This window comes from Diadema setosum, chromosome 7, assembly GCF_964275005.1.
Source record: "Diadema setosum chromosome 7, eeDiaSeto1, whole genome shotgun sequence".
In the NCBI taxonomy this organism is placed as follows: domain Eukaryota; kingdom Metazoa; phylum Echinodermata; class Echinoidea; order Diadematoida; family Diadematidae; genus Diadema; species Diadema setosum.
Genome location: NC_092691.1, coordinates 39954702 through 39974999, shown reverse-complemented (window position 1 = coordinate 39974999; position 20298 = coordinate 39954702). Strand labels below are relative to the sequence as shown.

Below are 20298 nucleotides of genomic sequence, written 5' to 3'. Positions count from 1 at the left end.
GATACTTGAGTGACCATTCTTGGCCTCCTGTATCATGTGATAGGCCATCACGACATCTGCTTCTTCATGTGTCAATGATACAGGTAGGATACCAACGCCGACATCGACTGGATGTGGATCTGGGCCTGTGACAACCACTCGCTTGCCCTGTGGTACTTTCTGCCTGCATAACTGATCCACAATCAGTTTGATGATTTGTGTTTTGTTCGAAGTCACGTTAAGAACAACTTTCTGTTTCGGGAGAGGGGACTCGCTAGTAAGTGTGTACACACGACTTAATCCCTTTGAACGCGCTTTTCGACAACATGACTTGATGCTGTTGTCATAGTATCTGTCAAACACCACATGAAGAATTGTTGAACGGTCCGCGAATTTCATGACTGCACCTACTGCAGCGTCAACAAAGGTAGACACTTTCGCTTGAGAACCAGGCCATGGAACAGTCCAAAGAAGAGCACAGCCATCAACAATGATGACATCAGGAGCTGTTGTATTTCGTTGACTGCTTTCCACTGTGATTTTTTCCTTCAGAACGGATTTGCTAGTGGTACGTACGTCACCATTCTCGTCGAACAGAGCAGGTGGATAAGGAGCCAGTTCATATGAGAACAATGTCTTGGTTGAGATAGCTTCCTTTGACGATGCCAAAATCCCAATTACTCGAGCATAGATCATGTCTGTGTTTACAATATGAGATGCACCTGTCAGAGTTGTCATTGAAGCTTTTGACATTCCTTTGACCTTCTTCTTTATTGTGTCGTGGAATCCCTTTGGCCACTTTCCTTCATACTCCACCATTTGATCAGATCCAATTCTGACTGCATCATCAGCGTTAACTGCTTTGTCAGCTACAACCTGTCCTGTGAAGATATTGACAAGGCCAGAGGACGGGTGTTTCCCACCATCAAAGATATCGATACAAGTTGATAGTGCCTCACGTATCTTCATCCTGTCATTTGCATCTGATCTGATTCTTGTGAGACTTTCTTCTTTGTGAGATGTTACAACTTCTTGACTTTCTCCTTCTTGCATGGCTGCCAGGTCATTCTTCAGTTGTCCGAAGATGCTAAGAGACAAGGCCCAGATTGCCATAGTGGTCTCATTCAAGGTGGATCCTATGATACCAGAAGGTCCCTTTCCATGTCGCATGTATGTCGTCTCAATGAACATATCAGACCAGATGCCATTCCAAAGGCCATCCTGATGGCGCATGACATGCTCTCCATCCATGAACTGTTTGAATAGTTCCGAGGGGAGACGTTGCATGGAGCGGAGGTAGAAAAGACCATATCGTGCATAGTTTGTGTGTCCTGATGCAAAGAAGTAGGGCAGCATTCGTTCAACTGCTTGCAGGTGGAGAGACCAATCACCTTCCCTCTCAGCTCTTACAAAGGCCATGCAGATGAGTAAGGGTCTTACAAGGCAATCGATCCACAGTTTCGTTGTCCTGCTTTGCCTGTCTAAGGTTTCAATCATCGCGTTGAGGTCAGTGAAGTGGTGATCATTCAGTACTGGTCTCAAAATTTCTTCTACGACTAGTCGAAGAGCCCTGAAATTCTGAGGGAACTTCTTCCCGGACAGAAGCTTTGGAACTCCGGCGAATGTTGACTTCAAAATGTCTTCGAGCCCACTTCCTGACATCAAAGACCCAATACTTCCAATGAAGCTCATCAGCATGTGCATGCCACCAAGTCTGAGAACAAACTTTGCAAAGGTCTCTCGGCTGTTCCAGATTATGTTCACTGCCACTTGATAGAGTTGCTGATCGCAAGTCAGTATTGTCCATTCTTGACCTGTCAGTGAAGTCAGGTGCTGTGCCTGTACCATTGCTGTTTTCATTGTGTCAGGATCACTCGGAGTCATGTCTAAGAATGGTGTATAGACTACTTTTGTTTTAGCCTTCACCTCCTGGTCACTGTCACGTGCATGCTTTGTATTGAAACCTCCATACTCCGGACAGCTCTCGCTACTCGTGACGGATTGAAGAAAGGCGAAATCCTTTGCCTCTGCTCTGTTCTTAGAGACTTGCATACTGGCAAGAAAGGAAAGCTTAGGCACACATCTCAGTGAAAACTCTCGAGGCATCTCCGCTTTTTTGTTTCCATGGCTGCGTTGAACAGTCACTTCTCCCAGAGACAGGTTTGTTGCCGTTGTCTCATCCCACTTCTGCCTTTTTATGGTAGGCGCCGCTGCGTCATCTTGGGATGGAGTGTATTTCCATTTTCCAGCTTGGGTGATTACCATGGCTAGACCATGCGTAGAAGTCTGGCCATTCGGGGACGAAATCTGGGTATCGAAATTGTCTGCTACCACCTGAACTAGTCCGTTTCTGCTATCAAAGGCTGCTAAACCTTGTCTATCCTTTGCCATTCCAGCTGCAGCTAAGATGTGGAAACGGCGAATTTCATTGTATGATGACGTTACGCCATAGTTGTGAAACTGGTCAATAATGCTCCGCTGCTTGTTCAGAAGAGTACTGAGTCCAAGTTGGAGAGATGTTGCTTGACCAGTCACGACCCCAAGAATGATATGATTTATCATCATTGCTTGCAAGGTAGAGTCCAATCGCGAATCAATATCAGCAAGTATAGTCATTAGCGTTTCACTGCATTCACCTGTAAGATCATGAAAAACAATTTTTTTGGGGGGTAAGAAAAAAAATATTTGTGATCAAAAGAATACCAAAGACAAAATTACATAATTTGGTTTAAGTTGAACCAAAACTTTATTCTTTGGGTATTCAATAGAAATTAATCTACTAGGAATTGAATTATGCAAATGGAAATGATCTAGCCCAGTTATAAAGATGACAGGCCCAATGAACAACTTCTGGAAGTATTTAGCTGTGTAAAAGGGAACCATTGAAAAAGATTTTCATTAAAAGATAACAAAAAAGGAAGATTCGAGAGTAAACCAACATGTAGATATTCGACAAAAGAAAATTGACCTTTAGCTATGATCTGAAGTATACATAATATTAGTTGGGACTCATTACCTAAGACATTGTCCTTTGTCAGTCTCGTTGGATATGTGTTACGATGTGGTTGATGGCGCATGCACTCAGCTCTAATTCTCTTGCTAAGAGCTGAGATGGCTCTTCCAAGGCACTCGTCTTCAACATCATCCTCAATCCGAAGACGTGCTGTTGCATTTCTCTTGAAGACAACGATGGACGAAACACCCGGGGATGATAGAACCAGTATATCTGGATGCAGAGTGACATCCAGATGATTGACAAGCGAACGTCGCGTTAGTTTTGTTCCACCGAAGCGCTGATACAAATTGTGCAGCTCAATGCTATTCCAAATTTGTGAACGATCAGAGAACATTTCAGATATAAGCTCATTAACAGCTTTGTCAGACAGCTCATCCTTTGTTGATGCGGGCTTGTTACTGAAAAACTTTGCCATACAATCCTTGTGATAGCGTGCCTCTGCAGCGTGTAGATCACTCAATGCAGAATTTGTTCTGAAAATTACATCATTGCCCAATTTGTCTCCACGCATTTTAGCGTGTTCAAGAATATCGTCTTTCCATGATGTATTGCTTTTTCTGTCTGCAGTTCTGCAAAGGTAAGACTGTCTCCAACGACTTGGGTTCTTTCGAGGGCGTTCAATGTTGCATTCCTCACCACAGAATAGACAATGTTCTAAGAAGTTAAATTCACTTGTACTCCTTAAGCAATTGTGACTGCTTGGCTCACCGGATGTTGCGTTATCTCGTTCGCGCTTTTTCAAATATCTTTGGATATGATCTTTTGAGCAGTATGTACTTACACAGTCCCTATGACATCTGAATGATGAGGCATCTTTGTCCAAACAATCACTTAAACCATCGCCTCTTTGTTGGCTTGCAATCCGAAAACTTGCAACTCTAGACGACTCACTGAGCGGTTTTGTTCCCCTGGTGTGACATATTATGCACACTTCTTCCGCCATTGTCTCATAATGACCTAGAAAAAAAAAATGTGAAAAAATGTGTAATGTGCCTCTGCTTCACAACACCATCAAAAAGTTGCCGGACGTAAATCTTAGTAATTATGTGAAATTATTATGAAAAAGTCACAGCTTTGAAATGATGCACGACTTTGCATTATTTGGACAAAATGAACATTAATCTACATCAAATCCAGTAGATGATGCACAATATATTCAGCAGACAAGTGTTAAATATCAAATCTAACAAATCTGCAGACACGGCTAACTGATTATATATTGTACTATACCATGAAACGTTTTTGCAAATGAAAATGTGAGTACGTAAGTTTCCTACATTGTGCTAGATACTAACAGCATGCTCAGCATATGGGACTGTACAAAGGTAACATGATAGCAATGTCAGTACAGTCGATTAACAATAATTCCATATCTTAGGAAGATAAGCATAATGCCCTGTCCTTTTTACATTTCAAATTGATGTGGATGGGTTTGCTTACCTGCATGTAGGCCTACAACAGTCAGACATCTGCAACCAAGGGTTCAGCTCTCAGCTTTTTGCTCCCAAATTGATGAGACACTAACTTCAGAAGAGTCTTGATATGCATTGTTCAATGCAGTGATATGATTTGATGCAGAAGTGATACATGTTTTTTTTTTTTATCCAAAGTGTTATATTCGTGAATCTCATTGTTGTGACACAAGGGAAAATATCAAGAGAAAAATATCTTTTGTGATGAAATCTTATTGTTTAAAAAAAAAAGAATATTATCGGTAAACTGAATGCCTGTACTGTACCTTTCTGTCCGCATACTAATAGTTTAGTGGGTTCAAGCATGTGTGTTTGCCAAGTGAGTGTATGTGCTCTTAGTACGTATTGCATCTATATATTTAGCGTAGATATGTTTGTGTATTTATAACAAAGAATAGGCCTATTAACTGCTCAAATTCACTCATAATTTGAGTAGAAATTCTAAAAGAACACGATAAGCTTCTTTAATTTCCAGATTTGTGTTATTTAGAAGCGATTTCATGCCCATTTTTCTTCACACAACGCTTAACATTCATAGTATTTCACATGATATATGCATGGCGGCCATTTTGGATTTTGAAATGAACCATATATAGGGTCTGCTACAATTATAAAGATTTGTTTTTCACTAATTCATAGTTCTTTGCCCTTAAAGTCACTAAAACAATACCATTACAACCACCTTTAGGTAAATAAATAGGCCTTTTTTTAGATTTTCGGATCCAGTTTTGTGTTTTGGCGGCCATGTTGAATTTTTGCATTTTGCGGAAAATGCTCAAGGTTACGCGAGTGGCATCAATCGGATTTGGAATCAGCACCCTCGAATTGACAAGAAACCATCAAAAAACATTGTATATATCAAAAAACAAGGTTGGGTGTACTTTCTATGGAGCCTAGCCTGGACTAATAGCTTTGCCAAGTTAGGAGAGACTTTATGTGCTAGCTTCGTTCATGAAATGGTTTGTAGAAAAAGTCTCTCCTAAGTCTGAGTTTATGTGATAGCTTTATGCGATAGCTTTTTCATGAAACGGTTTTTAGCAAAGTCTCTCCTAAGTGTGACTTAGGAGAGAGAAAGTCTCTCTTAAGACTTTCATGAAACGGACCCCGGGATGTAACGACGAAGGTATCGCGCGTTTATTCCGTTATAGGACTTCGTGAGCAGATGATCGTAATACACATATGAAAGAGCAATATCGCCAACAACATTTCACAGGATTGGATCGGGAAGAAGATAATTTGGTAAAGTTATTCACAATAAAGTATCAAAGTGAGCGGTTACTAGTCAAGCTACTGTACTCGCATTGCAATGTTTATCACATCAGAGGGGTCTTGGATACAAGTCAACGGGGACATGTAAGGCTATGACATCACTCCTCCTCTATACAAAACTGTCAAATTCAAAATCATAAACATTTGAATTCGTTGAAAAGTTCAAAAGTCCAGTTTGCTTGATTTCACTCCGTTTACTCAAGCTAAACGTAGAACTTTTAGGTTACGTTTACACAGAGAAAGCATCAGGCGCGCCGGAAGCAGTTTTGGATTGGGGGGGCAAACATTGGAGGGGGCTCACGATAGACCATACATATGTTACACAATATACACATACACGCACACACACACATATATATATATATATATATATACATGTATGTGTGTGTGTGTGTGTGTATGTAAAGTGGCGTACGATGGCGGGCGAAACATTGGGGGTGGGCACCTTGTGGAAAAGTAATTTTGACGGTGTGTATACATGTCATGTGCGTGTGTGCGTGCGCAATAATGGGACTACAATACATTACGGAATGTGATACATTCAAGAACGCAGTCATTGACCAACATTGTAAGTTTTCCTTACATGGATTATGGAATGACGGTGTGAAACGACAAATTATATACTGTCAGCAACATCAGGAGAATTGCATAACAATAAAATGCGAGCGAGCGGAGCGAGAGAGCTTGAATTTTTTGACATTTTACAGTCCCAAAACTGCCGTTTGTATAGCTATATCTTTCGCTTTGGAAATTAAGGGGGGGGGCATCGGCGGCGCAACTGCTGGCATTACTGGCAGCAACATTAGGAGAATGGCATAACCATTCAATGCGAGCGAGCGAAGCGAGCGAGCTTGAAAATTTTGACATTCTACAGTCCCCAAACTGGCGTTTGTAGCTATATCTTTCGCTTTGGAAATTAATGGGGGCGCATCGGGCGCAACTGCTGGCAATCACTGGCAGCAACTTTAGGAGAATGGCATAACCATTCAATGCGAGCGAGCGAGCTTGAAAATTTTGACATTCTACAGCCTCGAAACTGGAGTTTGTAGCTATATCTTTCGCTTTGCAAATTAATGGGGGCGCATCGGGCGCAACTGCTGGCAATTACTGGCTGCAACATTAGGAGAATGGCATAACCATTCAATGCGAGCGAGCGAAGCGAGCGAGCTTGAAAATTTTGACATTCTACAGCCCCGAAACTGGCGTTTGTAGCTATATCTTTCGCTTTGGAAATTAATGGGGGCGCATCGGGCGCAACTGCTGGCAATTACTGGCTGCAACATTAGGAGAATGGCATAATGATTCAATGCGAGCAAGCGAAGCGAGCGAGCTTGAAAATTTTGACATTCTGCAGTCCAAAAACTGCCGTTGGAAATTAAGGAAATTAAGGGGGAGGCGCACCGGGCTCAACTGCTGGCAATTACTTGCTGCAACGTTAGGAAAATGGCATAACGAATAAATTTGACGATTAATTTTGACATTTTACAGTCCCCAAACTGCCGTTTGTAGCTATATATATATATATACATATATATATATATATATATATATATATATATATATATATATATTTAGCTTTGGAAATTAAGGGGGGGCGGCCCAGGCGCAACTGCTGGCAATTACTGGCAGCAACATTAGGAGAATGGCATAGCGATTGAATGCGAGCGAGCGGAGCGAGGGAGCTTGGAAATTTTGACATTTTACAGTCCAAAAACTGCCGTTTGTAGCTATGTTTTTTCGCGTTTATTCATTTATATACATATCTATCTTATTCTATCTATTTTTATTTATTTGTTTATTTATTTATGTGTTTGTTTTTTTTTTTTTTTTGGGGGGGGCTTTTTGGGGGGGCAAAAATGCGTTTTGCCCCCCCACTTTTTGGATTGGGGGGGCGGCCGCCCCCCTGCCCCCCCACTTCCGGCGCCTATGGAAAGCATAATACGTCTAATACACTTTTCATGATGACTATTAACGAATCAAGAGTTTAATTCCACTTTTACATCGCTCTCACTTTGTTGGTTAACACGTCGTTTGTTCTGAAGACTCATTCACAATTAATTTAATCTCCTTGGCGGGAGCCGTTCAAACTGAAATACAGTACATTGCTTATAAGGACCTCGGCACTGATAATCAGATGCATTATACCAACATTATATCGCGCGTTTACATGGTGGCTTATTTTTCTTATCTCTTTTGAGAGCAATGTAAAACAGGTCCATTAGATTAGCCCGTGCCAAGTGAATTGCACATTAGTTTGCGAGTTACGAAGATGCTTATCTTTCCATTTTCTTTCTTTCTTCTTTGTAGTGGCTACTGTTTGCATATTGGTGTTTTTGGTTGTAATGGCATCTGATCGCTGCCGGTTGAAGACTTTCTTTCTGATATATAAAGCATTGTTATATTAACATCACTGTAATGTCACAAGCGCACAATAAAGTAACACATTTGCAAGAACACACACTACATAAATTCACACGCAAAAAAGAAAAGAAAATAGAGGTAAGCACACAGAAGTGAAAGAAAAGAACAAAGAAAAACAAAAACAAAACAAAACAAAACAAAACACACACACACACACACACACACACACAATTACTACAGCCGTCACATACTGAATTGAAGTCGACAGTGTTATGACAATTCCTGGACATAAGCTCGAATAGAATTACGTGTGTATTACGTGGGGGGGGGGGGGGGATGTACCCTGTACAAGCACTGCTTTTAGTTATACAAACTTGTAGCATTCCTCCCCATTTCTAGTATTTCAATATACGTAAAATATTCTGTAAACCTATCCTTTGTTACGTATTGTGATGAAATGTATGTATCCAATTTCTGTAAAATATTTGTTTCTGTCGGAAATGGGAAAAATGAATGAATGAATGAATAGATGGAGAGAGAGAGAGAGAGAGAGAAATGAATGTGACCGAAGGATTCAAATTACCACAGGGTGACGGGGTGGAGGCCCCCGGGGGGGGGGGGGAGCATTGCAAGAAATACCACAGACTAGATATGCAGTGGACAACTGCAGCGATGCAGTACATTGTATGCAGTACCCATTCTTCTTTTGGCATCGCGACATCCCAGCTTTAATGCTCGTTCCGGACATGATAGATGGCTCACTGTATGTGATCCATAGATTTTCCGTGCAAAGTGACATGCGTAATGTCAATCAAGCATTAGATGGTCCATTATCCATGAGGCCACTTTGAACAGGTTGTAATTTTGTGCTCCAAAATAATGGAGCCTACCTGAGTGAACATTCAGAAAAAAAAAAAGAAGCGTGATGGGGTAGATTACCTTGGATTTAGTGGGAGGTATCCGGGATGAGGATTCTGAATGATGCGTTTTAAATTGGTTATGATATCTGGCAACCCTCTTTTGACTGCCACCTTTACCCCCCCCCCCCCCCCCTCCCACTGCCGATTACTTTGCTAAGCGCTAACTGTTTTGGGTAGGCGGACTGATAGAGAGAGAGAGCCGTAGTATGTTTGGAAAGATACAGATATTTATTTCGGAGGTTAATCAAATCTTTTGAAACGAAGCAAAATACATCACAGTAAACAAAAAAATCATGATGACATCAATACCTCAAAACCCTCCTATTGGTTTGTACACTAATAAAATGATTAAAATCAAGTACATGTATTACTTTTGATTGATGAACATCGTTGACGCCACGCTATTGCAATAGGACCCCTAATACAATAATCTGACTAGAAAGCTGCCATATTCTTTTGAAAAACCTTTTTTTTTTTTCAATGTAGGGTTGGCGTGCAGTTTAGTGATAGACCTGTGAGGTGATAACATCGTCATCACCGGAATTCTGTTCCTAGTCTGATGCAACGTATTTCCACATTTGTAGCTGCACTTAAATACAATCTGGAACATACCTATACGCTGTAACACCTACCCTTGCCACCCGTTCGTGAAAGTGTTAGCCCTGACATTTTTTTTTATTTGATTTGATTTGATTTATTCTCTGTATGCCATTTTTTCAAATACATCAACTTTCTTTAATTTCATTAACATAGTACAAAATAAAGGTAGTATGCTTTCAACAATTATCATCATTTTCATCAATTATACAATACATCTGTAATATAATTACAAAAGTTACATCTTAATTTGCACACAGAAAGATTGCCAAGAATAAGCACAAAGCATGACTATTTGGCAACCGATAACGAATAACATTACAATGACGAAAATTGTAAGTCTCTGACAATTACCGTATAGTTACAGTCAATGACCAGAGCTTCTCAGCCAATCAAAATCAAGGAGTTTACTGATATTGTCAGAGACTGACAACTTGTCAGGGCTGACAACTTTCATGAAATGGTGCCCTGTCTCTCTTGAGTATTGGTGTTAATGACCGTAGACTGCTTCTTCCCGCTGAATACGAGTCCCGAGAATACTCGGGCAGGTGTCTATGGGAAATGTACGTTATACAAAATCAGTCTGTCTTCAACGGGTTTTGATATTACGCCATTGATGTAACCACCTTCCATGTCCCGGATGAACAGGTTTTGCTGCGCCCCTTGTCTTGCTGTTGTTTCTCACCAAAACATCCTCTAAAAATCAGAAGCTATATAGGCCTAAAGTCATGGAGGTACATGTATGTTGATTGGGTGCTGAATTGATCGTCCGAACCCCAACTTATTATAGAGATGCAAGCGCAATAACCAGACTGTGAGAATGGCAGTGCGCCATCTACGTGTGAATATTACACAATGTGGAAGTGGAAGTAAGTGCACTGTACGGGTACTTGTACCGGAAATCTGGAACTAGGACTAAATAATGTTCCCGACTGCCTAAATGTGGAGAAGACAGCGACAATACCACCACGGGTAACGATCAAACCTCATGACAACTTGAATTAAGTGTACGTGCAACGCATCATCATCGCTTGCATTTGTGAAACAAAAAATGTCAGAGTTTGGTGTCGTTCTCTTCGAGATTGATGTGCGCAGCGAAAGGAAGTGTATCTTTGTCCATCGAACCGCTCCTGCGGTGCAAGTCCTCCGCGTCCCGCACGGTCTGCGGCTGAGTTCGGCCGAGAGTCTCCGGGAGAGGTAGCACCGTCAGTCCGGCGAGGACGGAGAGAGTGCCAAATATTGACATCGGCAGCCACAACGCCACGGATTCATCCTGCAGGAAAGGGTACAAGTGCAGAAGGATGATAATGTATAAAGAATGAAAGTCTCCCACAAGACTTTCGTTTTATGTAGCTTGTCTGAAGTAAGTTTCACAGTCTCTCGCTCTTCCTATCTGCCTCTCCCTTCTCACTCAAGACAATGTTCCCTCTCTCTCCCTCACCCCCTTTCTCCGATCTCTAGCTCTTGCTTTTTTGTTTCTCTTTATTTCTTCCACGATCCCAAGAGAGAAAACAGCTGTGCGCTTAGAAACGTCAGTATTAAGCGCTATATAAAATTCAATGTTATTCATTATCATTATCATTATTTACAGACAAGGCTGAAATGGGGGACTCATTGTTGGTCTCTGGGGAGTTATAACTGTATTATTTTGGTGTTTATCAATACAAAATGTATATCAATTGAATTATCAATAAAAATCGTCTTTAACTTGACTTGACTGGAAAGAACAGTGTGGTTACAAAAATACAAAACATACAGAGCGATCAAACTCACGATCTGATTGATCACATTTCTACAATGACCTTGGATGCACCAATTTCTGTTTTGTTTTGCTTTGTTTTTTCTTGCTTGATATGTAAGACGCCATAAGTATTACATTTTTTTCCATTTTTTTTTTTACTTTTATTTGTCCCAAGCATAACGTTCCTATTTAAAGGTACTTAAATGACTAGAGTGGAACAGAAATTACATATACATTAATTATGTAATAAATTATTCAAGGTGGAAATTAAGAAACAACGAGGACCGCTTCTTGGCTAACGTTTGAAGAGTGTTACTGCAAGATGAACTAAGCGCCATTTCAAACATTTTAGCGTTAAGTCTATCATCATCATCATCATCCAGTAATACCTCACTTGTGACATAACAAGGAATATTCTAGAAACTGTGGTTAAAAATATCCTGTACATTGTATTACTATTTGATTTTTTAGCAGCTTTCATCACAAATACCTCAACTTAACAAGAATGGAGTTAGCTCGTTTTGCGATAAAACTCTTCATTTCTTGAATTTGCTACATGTCGTAGTCATGATATTGACAATGCGACTTACAAGTAGAAGTATGAGAGGCGCCACAATCCCTCCAACTCTTGATGAAAACGAAGAAACGCCTAAGCCGAGATTGCTATTAGATACAACGAGGAAGATAACACAAAACTATGACAAGCGACATGTGAATCTACATACAGTGGAGCTACTGTTTCTTTTTGTTTAAAGGTAATAACGTTAGAAATCATTCCAAAGATGTCTGCTTTACTGTCGCGCATAAAAAACAAAAACAAAAAGGAGTCAACAGATACATGTACACAATGTAAACTTCGCTATAGTAGATGCTTACAAAGGTGAATACGCGCCATCTTGTTCATTGCTGTTGTCACTTCAGAGATATTCCGCAGCTCGGTGTCAAACTGATGAATTTCACTCAGTATGACTGTAATCTATTCAAGAAAGGAATAAACAGATTCTAGTGCTCTCTTACCGCACAACGGTTGGAAACAATTCGGATGCGTAAAGGAAGACAATGGCGTAGGAGGCAGATATGCAGAATTTCCCGACCATCGCTATGGTAACGATGAGCGCGGACAGGTCATTCCCGCTTTCTGAAATGGAAAGAGAGAGAGAGAGAGAGAGAGAGAGAGAGAGAGAGGGGGGGGGGGGTTAATAACATGAATGGATATCGTTTCGTTGCAACCAATCAGGCACTACAAAGTGTCTTTAGCCTGGAAAGTATGATGTCACAACCATAACCGAATGAATGTGTATCTCGTGACGGAAATTACGCTCTTCTCGTTACCCTTTATGTAGATGTCAGTCTGGCAATATTATTAATAATCTAGCATTTTTCATCCTTGATAATCATATCATGTTAACTCGTATTCACCTTGCCGCCTTTGTGAAACTTTCATCGAACGCAGATTGATTATCCATCATTCCAATAAAATTTTCATCTTTCTGGATTATTAGCTTCCTCTCTCCACCCCCCCCCCCCAAATCAATCATGTTTTGCTCTTAACCATCTCCTCTTTCGGTACCTAATCCAGACGTGTGTTATTTCAACCCAATCAATGTCGCCTGGTGAGCCTTTTAGAATCTCGTAAGTAATGACTTCTTTTTATAGCTCTTGTCTTTGTCTCTCTTTAAACTTTGTCGAGCCATTCCCGTCTATTCGATAACATCACTTGAGTCGCTTTAGCCCATACGCTTCCTACATGAAACCATCTTTCAAAAATCGTCAGCAGTGCAATATCACAGTTTTAAATCATTATGCACAGTGTAAGAGAGAATGCTCTTGGTTAATTGAGACCACTATCATAAACGGATCAACAACTAATGGTCCTGATTTAATTACAAGAACCACGAATCGTCATCATTTTTATCACGAGAAAATGAGAAGGGGGAGCAGTGGAAAGAATGATGAAAAATAACAGTAAAATGCAGAAGTGCAAATATTAAGTAATGAATAAATACAGTAGTACTTGTTTCAGCTGGTATGAAGACAGTAGTAACGCAGGCTACGCCCCCAACGATATGGAATATGCACAGTGGTAGTCTTCTTCCAATCCTTAGAGAGAACAAAGATAGATGAAGGAGAACAAAATATAACTACACGACAAAAAGGAAAGAAAGTCATTGCCACTCCATTGCTTTGACAAACAAAAGAAATTGCCTGATTGATACATTTGTGAAAATAAACAAATACCTGACAGGAATATTGTCAAAAATATGACGGCAGAATGTAATGCTGATGTTGTTGGTCAAGGCATATAACATCCACGAAGGACATTATTGTTTTGCATGCGTTTATAGGTTTGACAGCCCGTTTGTTTGTTTTGTGGGAAGTTTTAAATACGCAAAAGAAAAGAATTTGTGAAGGAATTTGAAGGAAAGCGGAAAGTCTCTCTCTCTTTCTCTCTCCCTTTGTCTCTCTGTCTTTCTCTCTCTCTCTCTCTCTCTGTCTCTTTCTCTTTTCTTCTTTTGATGAAATGTTAAGACAAAGGAAAAATACTCACCACCTGACAACCAGCACAGCGAGAATGTAGGCTGGTACCTCCACGGCACCACTGATGAAAAAGTTTAGATAAGGATTCCCAACCAAGCTATCCGTGTTTAGCGAAAGCCCGTAGTATATGACGCTATTCACAAACCTTAAATGAGAGTATGAAAAATGATATTGATAATAATCAAAATGTGATTTCATTTTCGATAAAAGCATCAGTACTAAGTACTAATGGTATAAGGGCAATTCATTCAAGCAGACTTTGCAGTTTTAATCTTCGATATTGCTATATCTAATCGATTTCGCCTATATACAAACACACACGAAATGAAAACCCAAATCTGGCATCAATGACATGCGTGAATACTATCATAATCAAGTGAAAAAAGCAATACAATTGTAAATTACATCATATGCACATAACAGAGCGCACTAGCTTACTTACATATTTGTATAAGATGTAGTTCAAAGATGTAAAGCTTATTGTGCATGTATTTAGAGGACTATTATAATCAGTTCAGCAACTTTATCCTGATTCTATTTTTATTGTTTCCGATTTTGTTTGCAAAAGTTTTTATACCGGTCGAAAATAATCAGACCCATTTCAGAGAGAGAGAGAGAGAGAGCGGGGGCAAAGTGAAAGAAAAACACACATATAAAATTGGAATAAATGGAACAACAGAGTCTGAATGAAATCTTAGGTAAGATCTCCCTTGTAACATAAGCCCGATGCTGCATGACTGTTGAACATTCTCTAGTCACAGAATAATAATGGACTGACAATTAAGCGATGATGTTTACTGTGATATGAAAACCTTAACGATCTACCAATGCCTCTGAATAATGGCAGGAGTCAGCAGAGGTAAAAAATGAAATACGTGATCCCCTCATAATTTCGTCATTGCAAAACCACGAAATCAGGCTACTGACAGTGTTTTGTTCTTGTTTTCTTTTGCGAGAGAACTATGGTCGAAAGCGTGGCACACAAACTTTTGCGAAGTGTTGATGCCCAAGTGTGTGCTTACAAGAAAGGTTGGTATTACTGACCAAACAAAAATCATGATGATGGACAATTTTCTCATCAGTGTGGTCCGAAACAAATCGATGAGCGTATGATGCCTCTCTTCAAAATGACGATCGCTGTCCGCCGTCGACTGTAGAGTATCGATACTGTATTCCTCAACAAGAGTCAATGTCTTGGTATCGCCATTCGGTTTATCGTATTGATCCGGATCGGATGTCACCGATACCTGACGCAGCTTGGCGTTAACCTTTGTAGGCCTCCAACCATTCCACACGCTGTTGTCAGGCGACTTTGCGATATTACCGTTCGTCATGTCAATCGATAGCACAGGTTGAGGTAGCTCCTTGCCGTTAAATTTTGCGAACTTCTGAAGGATTTGCTCAGCCTCGTCCGCCCTCCCTTGCGTTAGCAGCCATCTCATCGACTCGGGTATTATTCTATGGAATGAATTAAAATACATGTATGCCTGCAAATTATGGTGTTCTGAAAATAGTTCACAAGACATGTAAAGAGAACGAATTTATTAGAACATGGTAATATACGAAAACGCAATCATTTGGTCTTAAAACACCATGTAAACCGAATTTGGTTTGTTATCTATGAGTCTTGGGCACGTATTGCAATGACTTACATTTTAGCCGAATAGATATCGACATTTTTTATCTTTTACCATCAAAAAGGTGATTTGATAGAATGACGTAATGACGAAATTAAAGCGAATTATTTAGAATGCATGAAATTGTAACAATTGTCTTCAATAGATACGGCGGATTCTCAATTTCTTGACTGATCTCGACTGGAAAAAAAGGCATCCTGAACTACTATAATCATCAACTTAAATGAAAGGCGTAGTAACATTAATTAGCCATAACAGACGCGCAATTCATTACAATGATATTTCAGTAAGTCTAAGCAAAAGAGAATGTCATATTTCTGTTTGATTTCAAAGTTCATTATACTATGATTAACAATGTTTCTTTTTATGTTTTTTTTTTGTTGTTGTCTGGATTGTTTGTTTCTTTCCCTTATTTTCCTGCCGCCCTCCGCCTTTGTGGTCATGTTAGAATAATCCTCTTCTGTTCCAAGGAATTGTCCGTATCATTATAGTTTTGCTTTCAAGTTCCCTTTCGGAATTTAGCTACACAAGCGTTTTGAGTAAGGTTACATCAATACGTCACTTTTTTTTTTCATAATTTGCTGTATTGTATGATGGTGAGTTACATCTGGTTACATGTAGTATTTCGTAAATCATTTGTGTATGGGACAATAAAATATTATGTTTCAACGACTGTTTACTTCATTATGAAACGACTGAGAGAGAAAACAACAATGGTAACGTAGTAAAAAAAAAAATCACGACACGATTAATCATTACGTCACAATGAGGAGTGTGAGGACGTTCGGAAGGGTGATGGCTAGCTGAAGATAGCTCCAGTCCTTGATGAGATAGGCAAGGCCGGGAAGAGACATGATTCCCGCTGCCCAGAACATCGTCAGTAGAATCCCGGCGGGACCACGACGGCCGGGCGAGAACATCTCCGTCACCATGACGTAGGAAGTTAGGTCAACGCCCTTTACGATATCAAATCAGAAATTGACGTTTTATCACAAATCCAAACAGATTTTTCTAAACAAGTGGTATAATACCAACTACATCAGTTAAAAGAGTTATCAGTGGGAAAACTAGTAGCGGCATAAAAAGAAAACAATCAATCATGCTTTTTAAATTGATTGAATTATCATATGGCAGGAGTGGTCATGTTTTGGTAGTGTGAAGAACTGCTCTTTTTTCTTTAAAAAAAAAATAAAAAGGGAGACAAATTCACTTCGTGAATAACTTGCTCATAAATTTCCAAAAAGAAATCGATATTGCTCGTGCGAGAATACTTGAAGAAGGAAAAGCTCACAAAGAAACAGGAAGTGCACTGTAACCTTCGGGACGACGTGAAATTAATGATACTGCATGTAGAAAACAAAAAAGAGTGTTTCTCTAGCTAAATCAGACACATTATAGCCTAGATAATTCTCCGTCTCTCATACATAGAATTCAATTGTCTAATTCCACCTAATACTGCTCCGCGCCCCACTCCGATCCATTCATACACGCACGTGTATTATGCCGATTCATAAATTTCATGAATATTATAATCATAAAACATTATCACACACACACACACACACACACACATACACACAGACAGACAGACAGACAGACAGACACATACATATATTTCATGATTATGCATAACATCATAATAGTGAGTATGTATGTAATGATAATTGATACGGATTTATTGCTATTAGCGGAGTCGTATAGCGCCTCAGTCAACTACTGTGTCTCACCTGCTCGAAGACCCCGACGACGAAGCGGAGCGCCACGAACGTCCAGTAGTTGGGCGAGAATGCCACGCCCACTCCAAATAGGACCTGGGCCCAGATGGATGCAAACCAGATGGGTTTCCGTCCGAAACGGTCCGAGAGCTGTCCGAAGAGGAGCGAACCCACCATAACTCCGGCCATAAAAATTGACGTGGACAGGTCAACCCGATTAGCATGATTGCAAACAAGATCCCACTGAGATCGTGCGAAAAAAAAGAATACAAAAAGAAGAGAATCAAACAAGAGATATGATTAAGGGACAGGAAGGGAAAGCAAACTTTAACTGCACATTAAAGACGAAAGTGACAATCTCTTAAAAACAGTAAAGCCTTATTTTCGCAATATTAATGACTTTACAGACAGCTGAGGATTTTTTGAGGTGATTTTTATCTAACGACTATTATCTCACCAATGTTCTTAAACCAATCCCCTCAATATACTTTAAAAAGACCTAAAATTTCATGTAGCCTCAAAATCTCGAAACTCGAATCTTTTGTATCATTTACGAAAATCAGAACAGTGTTTAAAGAGGCCAATGATTAAAAAGACCATTATTATTATTATCATTATGAATTACCAAACATCGGCCATTACAAAAGGAACCATCACCACGTTCATCACGTCCCCCCCCCCCCCCCCCCCCCCGTCTCCACGCTTTGAAATAGCAACTGGTCGGGCTATACTCATAAAGTACCAGTATTTCACAATCTTTAAACCTAGCCCAAACACCACGCTGAACCAAGGAGGTGAACGAATCTCCTTTCTACCTCCCTGGCAGAACACTTTTTAGCGACGCCCAATGTTAAAAATTATGCATCTATAGACACATTATTATTACGATTAAATCTTCTTTCCTTCTTGCCTCTGATTTTCCTTCTTGTAGCTTATCTTAATTTCTAAATTGCTTATAGTGGAACGGGTAAAGCAATAGAAATTCAACACGCCATTCTCGGCTTTGACTACACTGGCATGTTGTTATCACGTCGCGGGAGATAAATTCGCATACGACGTACATTGACACCTTTGTTGACCTTTATACGCACTTCACTTCTGTGTTGTGTTCACTGTGTACACCGTGGAACAAAGATGTGCGGCACGGTTTCCTTGTGTGATGAATAATTAGGCGCACAATTAGTATACTTGCCCTCAATTAACATAGCTTGCACCATGTGAGCGTGAGGTGTGAAACTATTGATGAAATGAAAAAGGTTATTTGAAATAAAATTATTACCCATTTCCTCGATCTGATTCTTATGATCATGATGGCATAATGTATTAAAATTTGCACTGTTTTAAGTACATTTAACCATAGAAATTTTATTCCTATGTGAAGTCCATTCAGCACACACAGAATTTTCCATTCTTATTACTGTTATTCGATCTGCCGATGTATGTTACGACTTTTGCGGAAAAAACTAATGACACCAAAACAAATGAAATGATCTGCCATATTCCATCATTTTGTTTGAAACATAGCATTGGGGTTTTCACTTTTTCACGTTTTCACTGTTGTTTGCATTGTTTCTTTTGATTAATGGTGAAAATGTTGATTGTTCAAGCCGACTGGATTGAGTTGCTGACAAGACACAACGTGACGACTTCATGAATGAAATTGCAAAATACAAGAAAGTCAGTTTGGGGAAATATTGAGCGGTTCTTCCATGTTTCATACATGAACAAATTTGTTGTGTGCGATGGAAAATGAAAATACAAAAGAAACTATATCATATTGAACTTTCCGAGGGTATACAACACTCTCAAAATAAAGCTGAAGCATTTCTACTAAATCAAAAGGTTTGGGATTTTTTTCTTTGAGCTTTGTGTGACTATGGACAGGGGAAAAAAAGTGACAGTTAGTAATGAGGGTGTGACTGTGTCTTGAATAGTTACAGAGTGTGAATCAAAGTTACATATTATTATTCATCTTATTTAACAAAAAAGGAAATAAGCCATTTGAACTTGTCTTTATGAACCACCGAGATGATTAATCATAACATTTAAAATCGGCCCCAACGTTGAACTTGAAAATCACGTTCAATCACCTGCAGGAATATGATGAATGTGATTTTGTTTTGTTTTTGTTTTTTATTGTTCCATATTCCACATTTCAAGAAATACATAAAACATAAACATCACAATACAAAAGCCTGGATGAATTGTCAAGTACAGCTTATAAGACAATAAAACATGTGAAATATGAGGAATCTACATAGAAGCATTGCTTGTAGGGTGTAGATTCCCAGATGCGGATGTGAGATTATTTCTTACTTGGTATATGTAATTAAAGGAATGACAATTTGTGAATTGGAGAAATATAATCGCCAAAAAGTAAAAAGAAAAAGAAAAAGATGAACTGATGATTATGATGATTTTTTCACCAGGCTGCCCCCTATACCTTACCTCGGTTGCGATGGTAGTGCCGTATTCGCTATCGTTGTACGTCCACTCACTGCATTCCTCAGTTGCATTGCTCACGGAGTAGTTGGTATACAGCTCACAACTGGAGTACACCGGCGGTTCCTCCTCACCCCCATCCCCGAGAGAGTCGGATTCGACCGGGTAGAGTTCCCATGGCTCCCCGTCGAGGTCGTCGCTCGAGCAGCGGTGGTCCGGCACCGCCCCCAAGAAGCTGATGGCGAGCATGTGCCATGACTGCGTCCACTGGCCGACGAGGCAAATGAGCACGTACACGATCGACTGGTAGCAACCGAAGTCGCCAAGAAGTTGCAACGCCTCGTCAAGCTCCATAACATGCTACGATTTCGAACACATATCGCTGTAGTTACCACACTACCGTTAACACTCCGGGCAGGTTTTAATATGTTAACAAGGCCGAATGGACTGTACACAAGTGGTACACAGATTTATTACTATCAAACTGACTCTTCTTATCGTAATTGTGTGTGAGGCCAGAACACCGCTAACGTACACACGTAAACACTGTACTCTGCTCAAACACTACTGGGCAAAGTCCTGACGACCTTCAGAAGAAATTTAGGTCTCTC

General features: G+C 39.9%; 1 protein-coding gene across 1 annotated transcript; it reads right to left on the bottom strand.

The window, feature by feature from the left end:
• Positions 1 to 10668: 10668 nt before the first annotated feature.
• On the bottom strand, positions 10669 to 20041 carry LOC140230891 (organic cation transporter protein-like). The gene is made up of 9 exons (XM_072311034.1): positions 19694 to 20041; positions 17258 to 17488; positions 16290 to 16486; positions 14938 to 15351; positions 13904 to 14038; positions 13370 to 13455; positions 12373 to 12493; positions 11946 to 12018; positions 10669 to 10887 (listed from the first exon to the last, which is right to left on the bottom strand). Exons 1-9 carry the CDS (start codon positions 20039 to 20041, stop codon positions 10669 to 10671), a joined length of 1824 nt encoding a protein of 607 aa, XP_072167135.1.
• Positions 20042 to 20298: the final 257 nt, after the last annotated feature.

Excerpts from the sequence above, each read along its gene's own strand:
- LOC140230891 (XM_072311034.1), bottom strand. The coding sequence starts at position 20,041 with ATGGAGCTTGACGAGGCGTTGCAACTTCTTGGCGACTTCGGTTGCTAC. Across the intron at positions 15,352-16,289 it reads CTCACACTCCTCATTGTGAC|AATAATACCCGAGTCGATGA; the intron begins GTAATGATTAAT and ends TTCATTCCATAG. Across the intron at positions 14,039-14,937 it reads ATCATCATGATTTTTGTTTG|GTTTGTGAATAGCGTCATAT; the intron begins GTCAGTAATACC and ends CTCTCATTTAAG.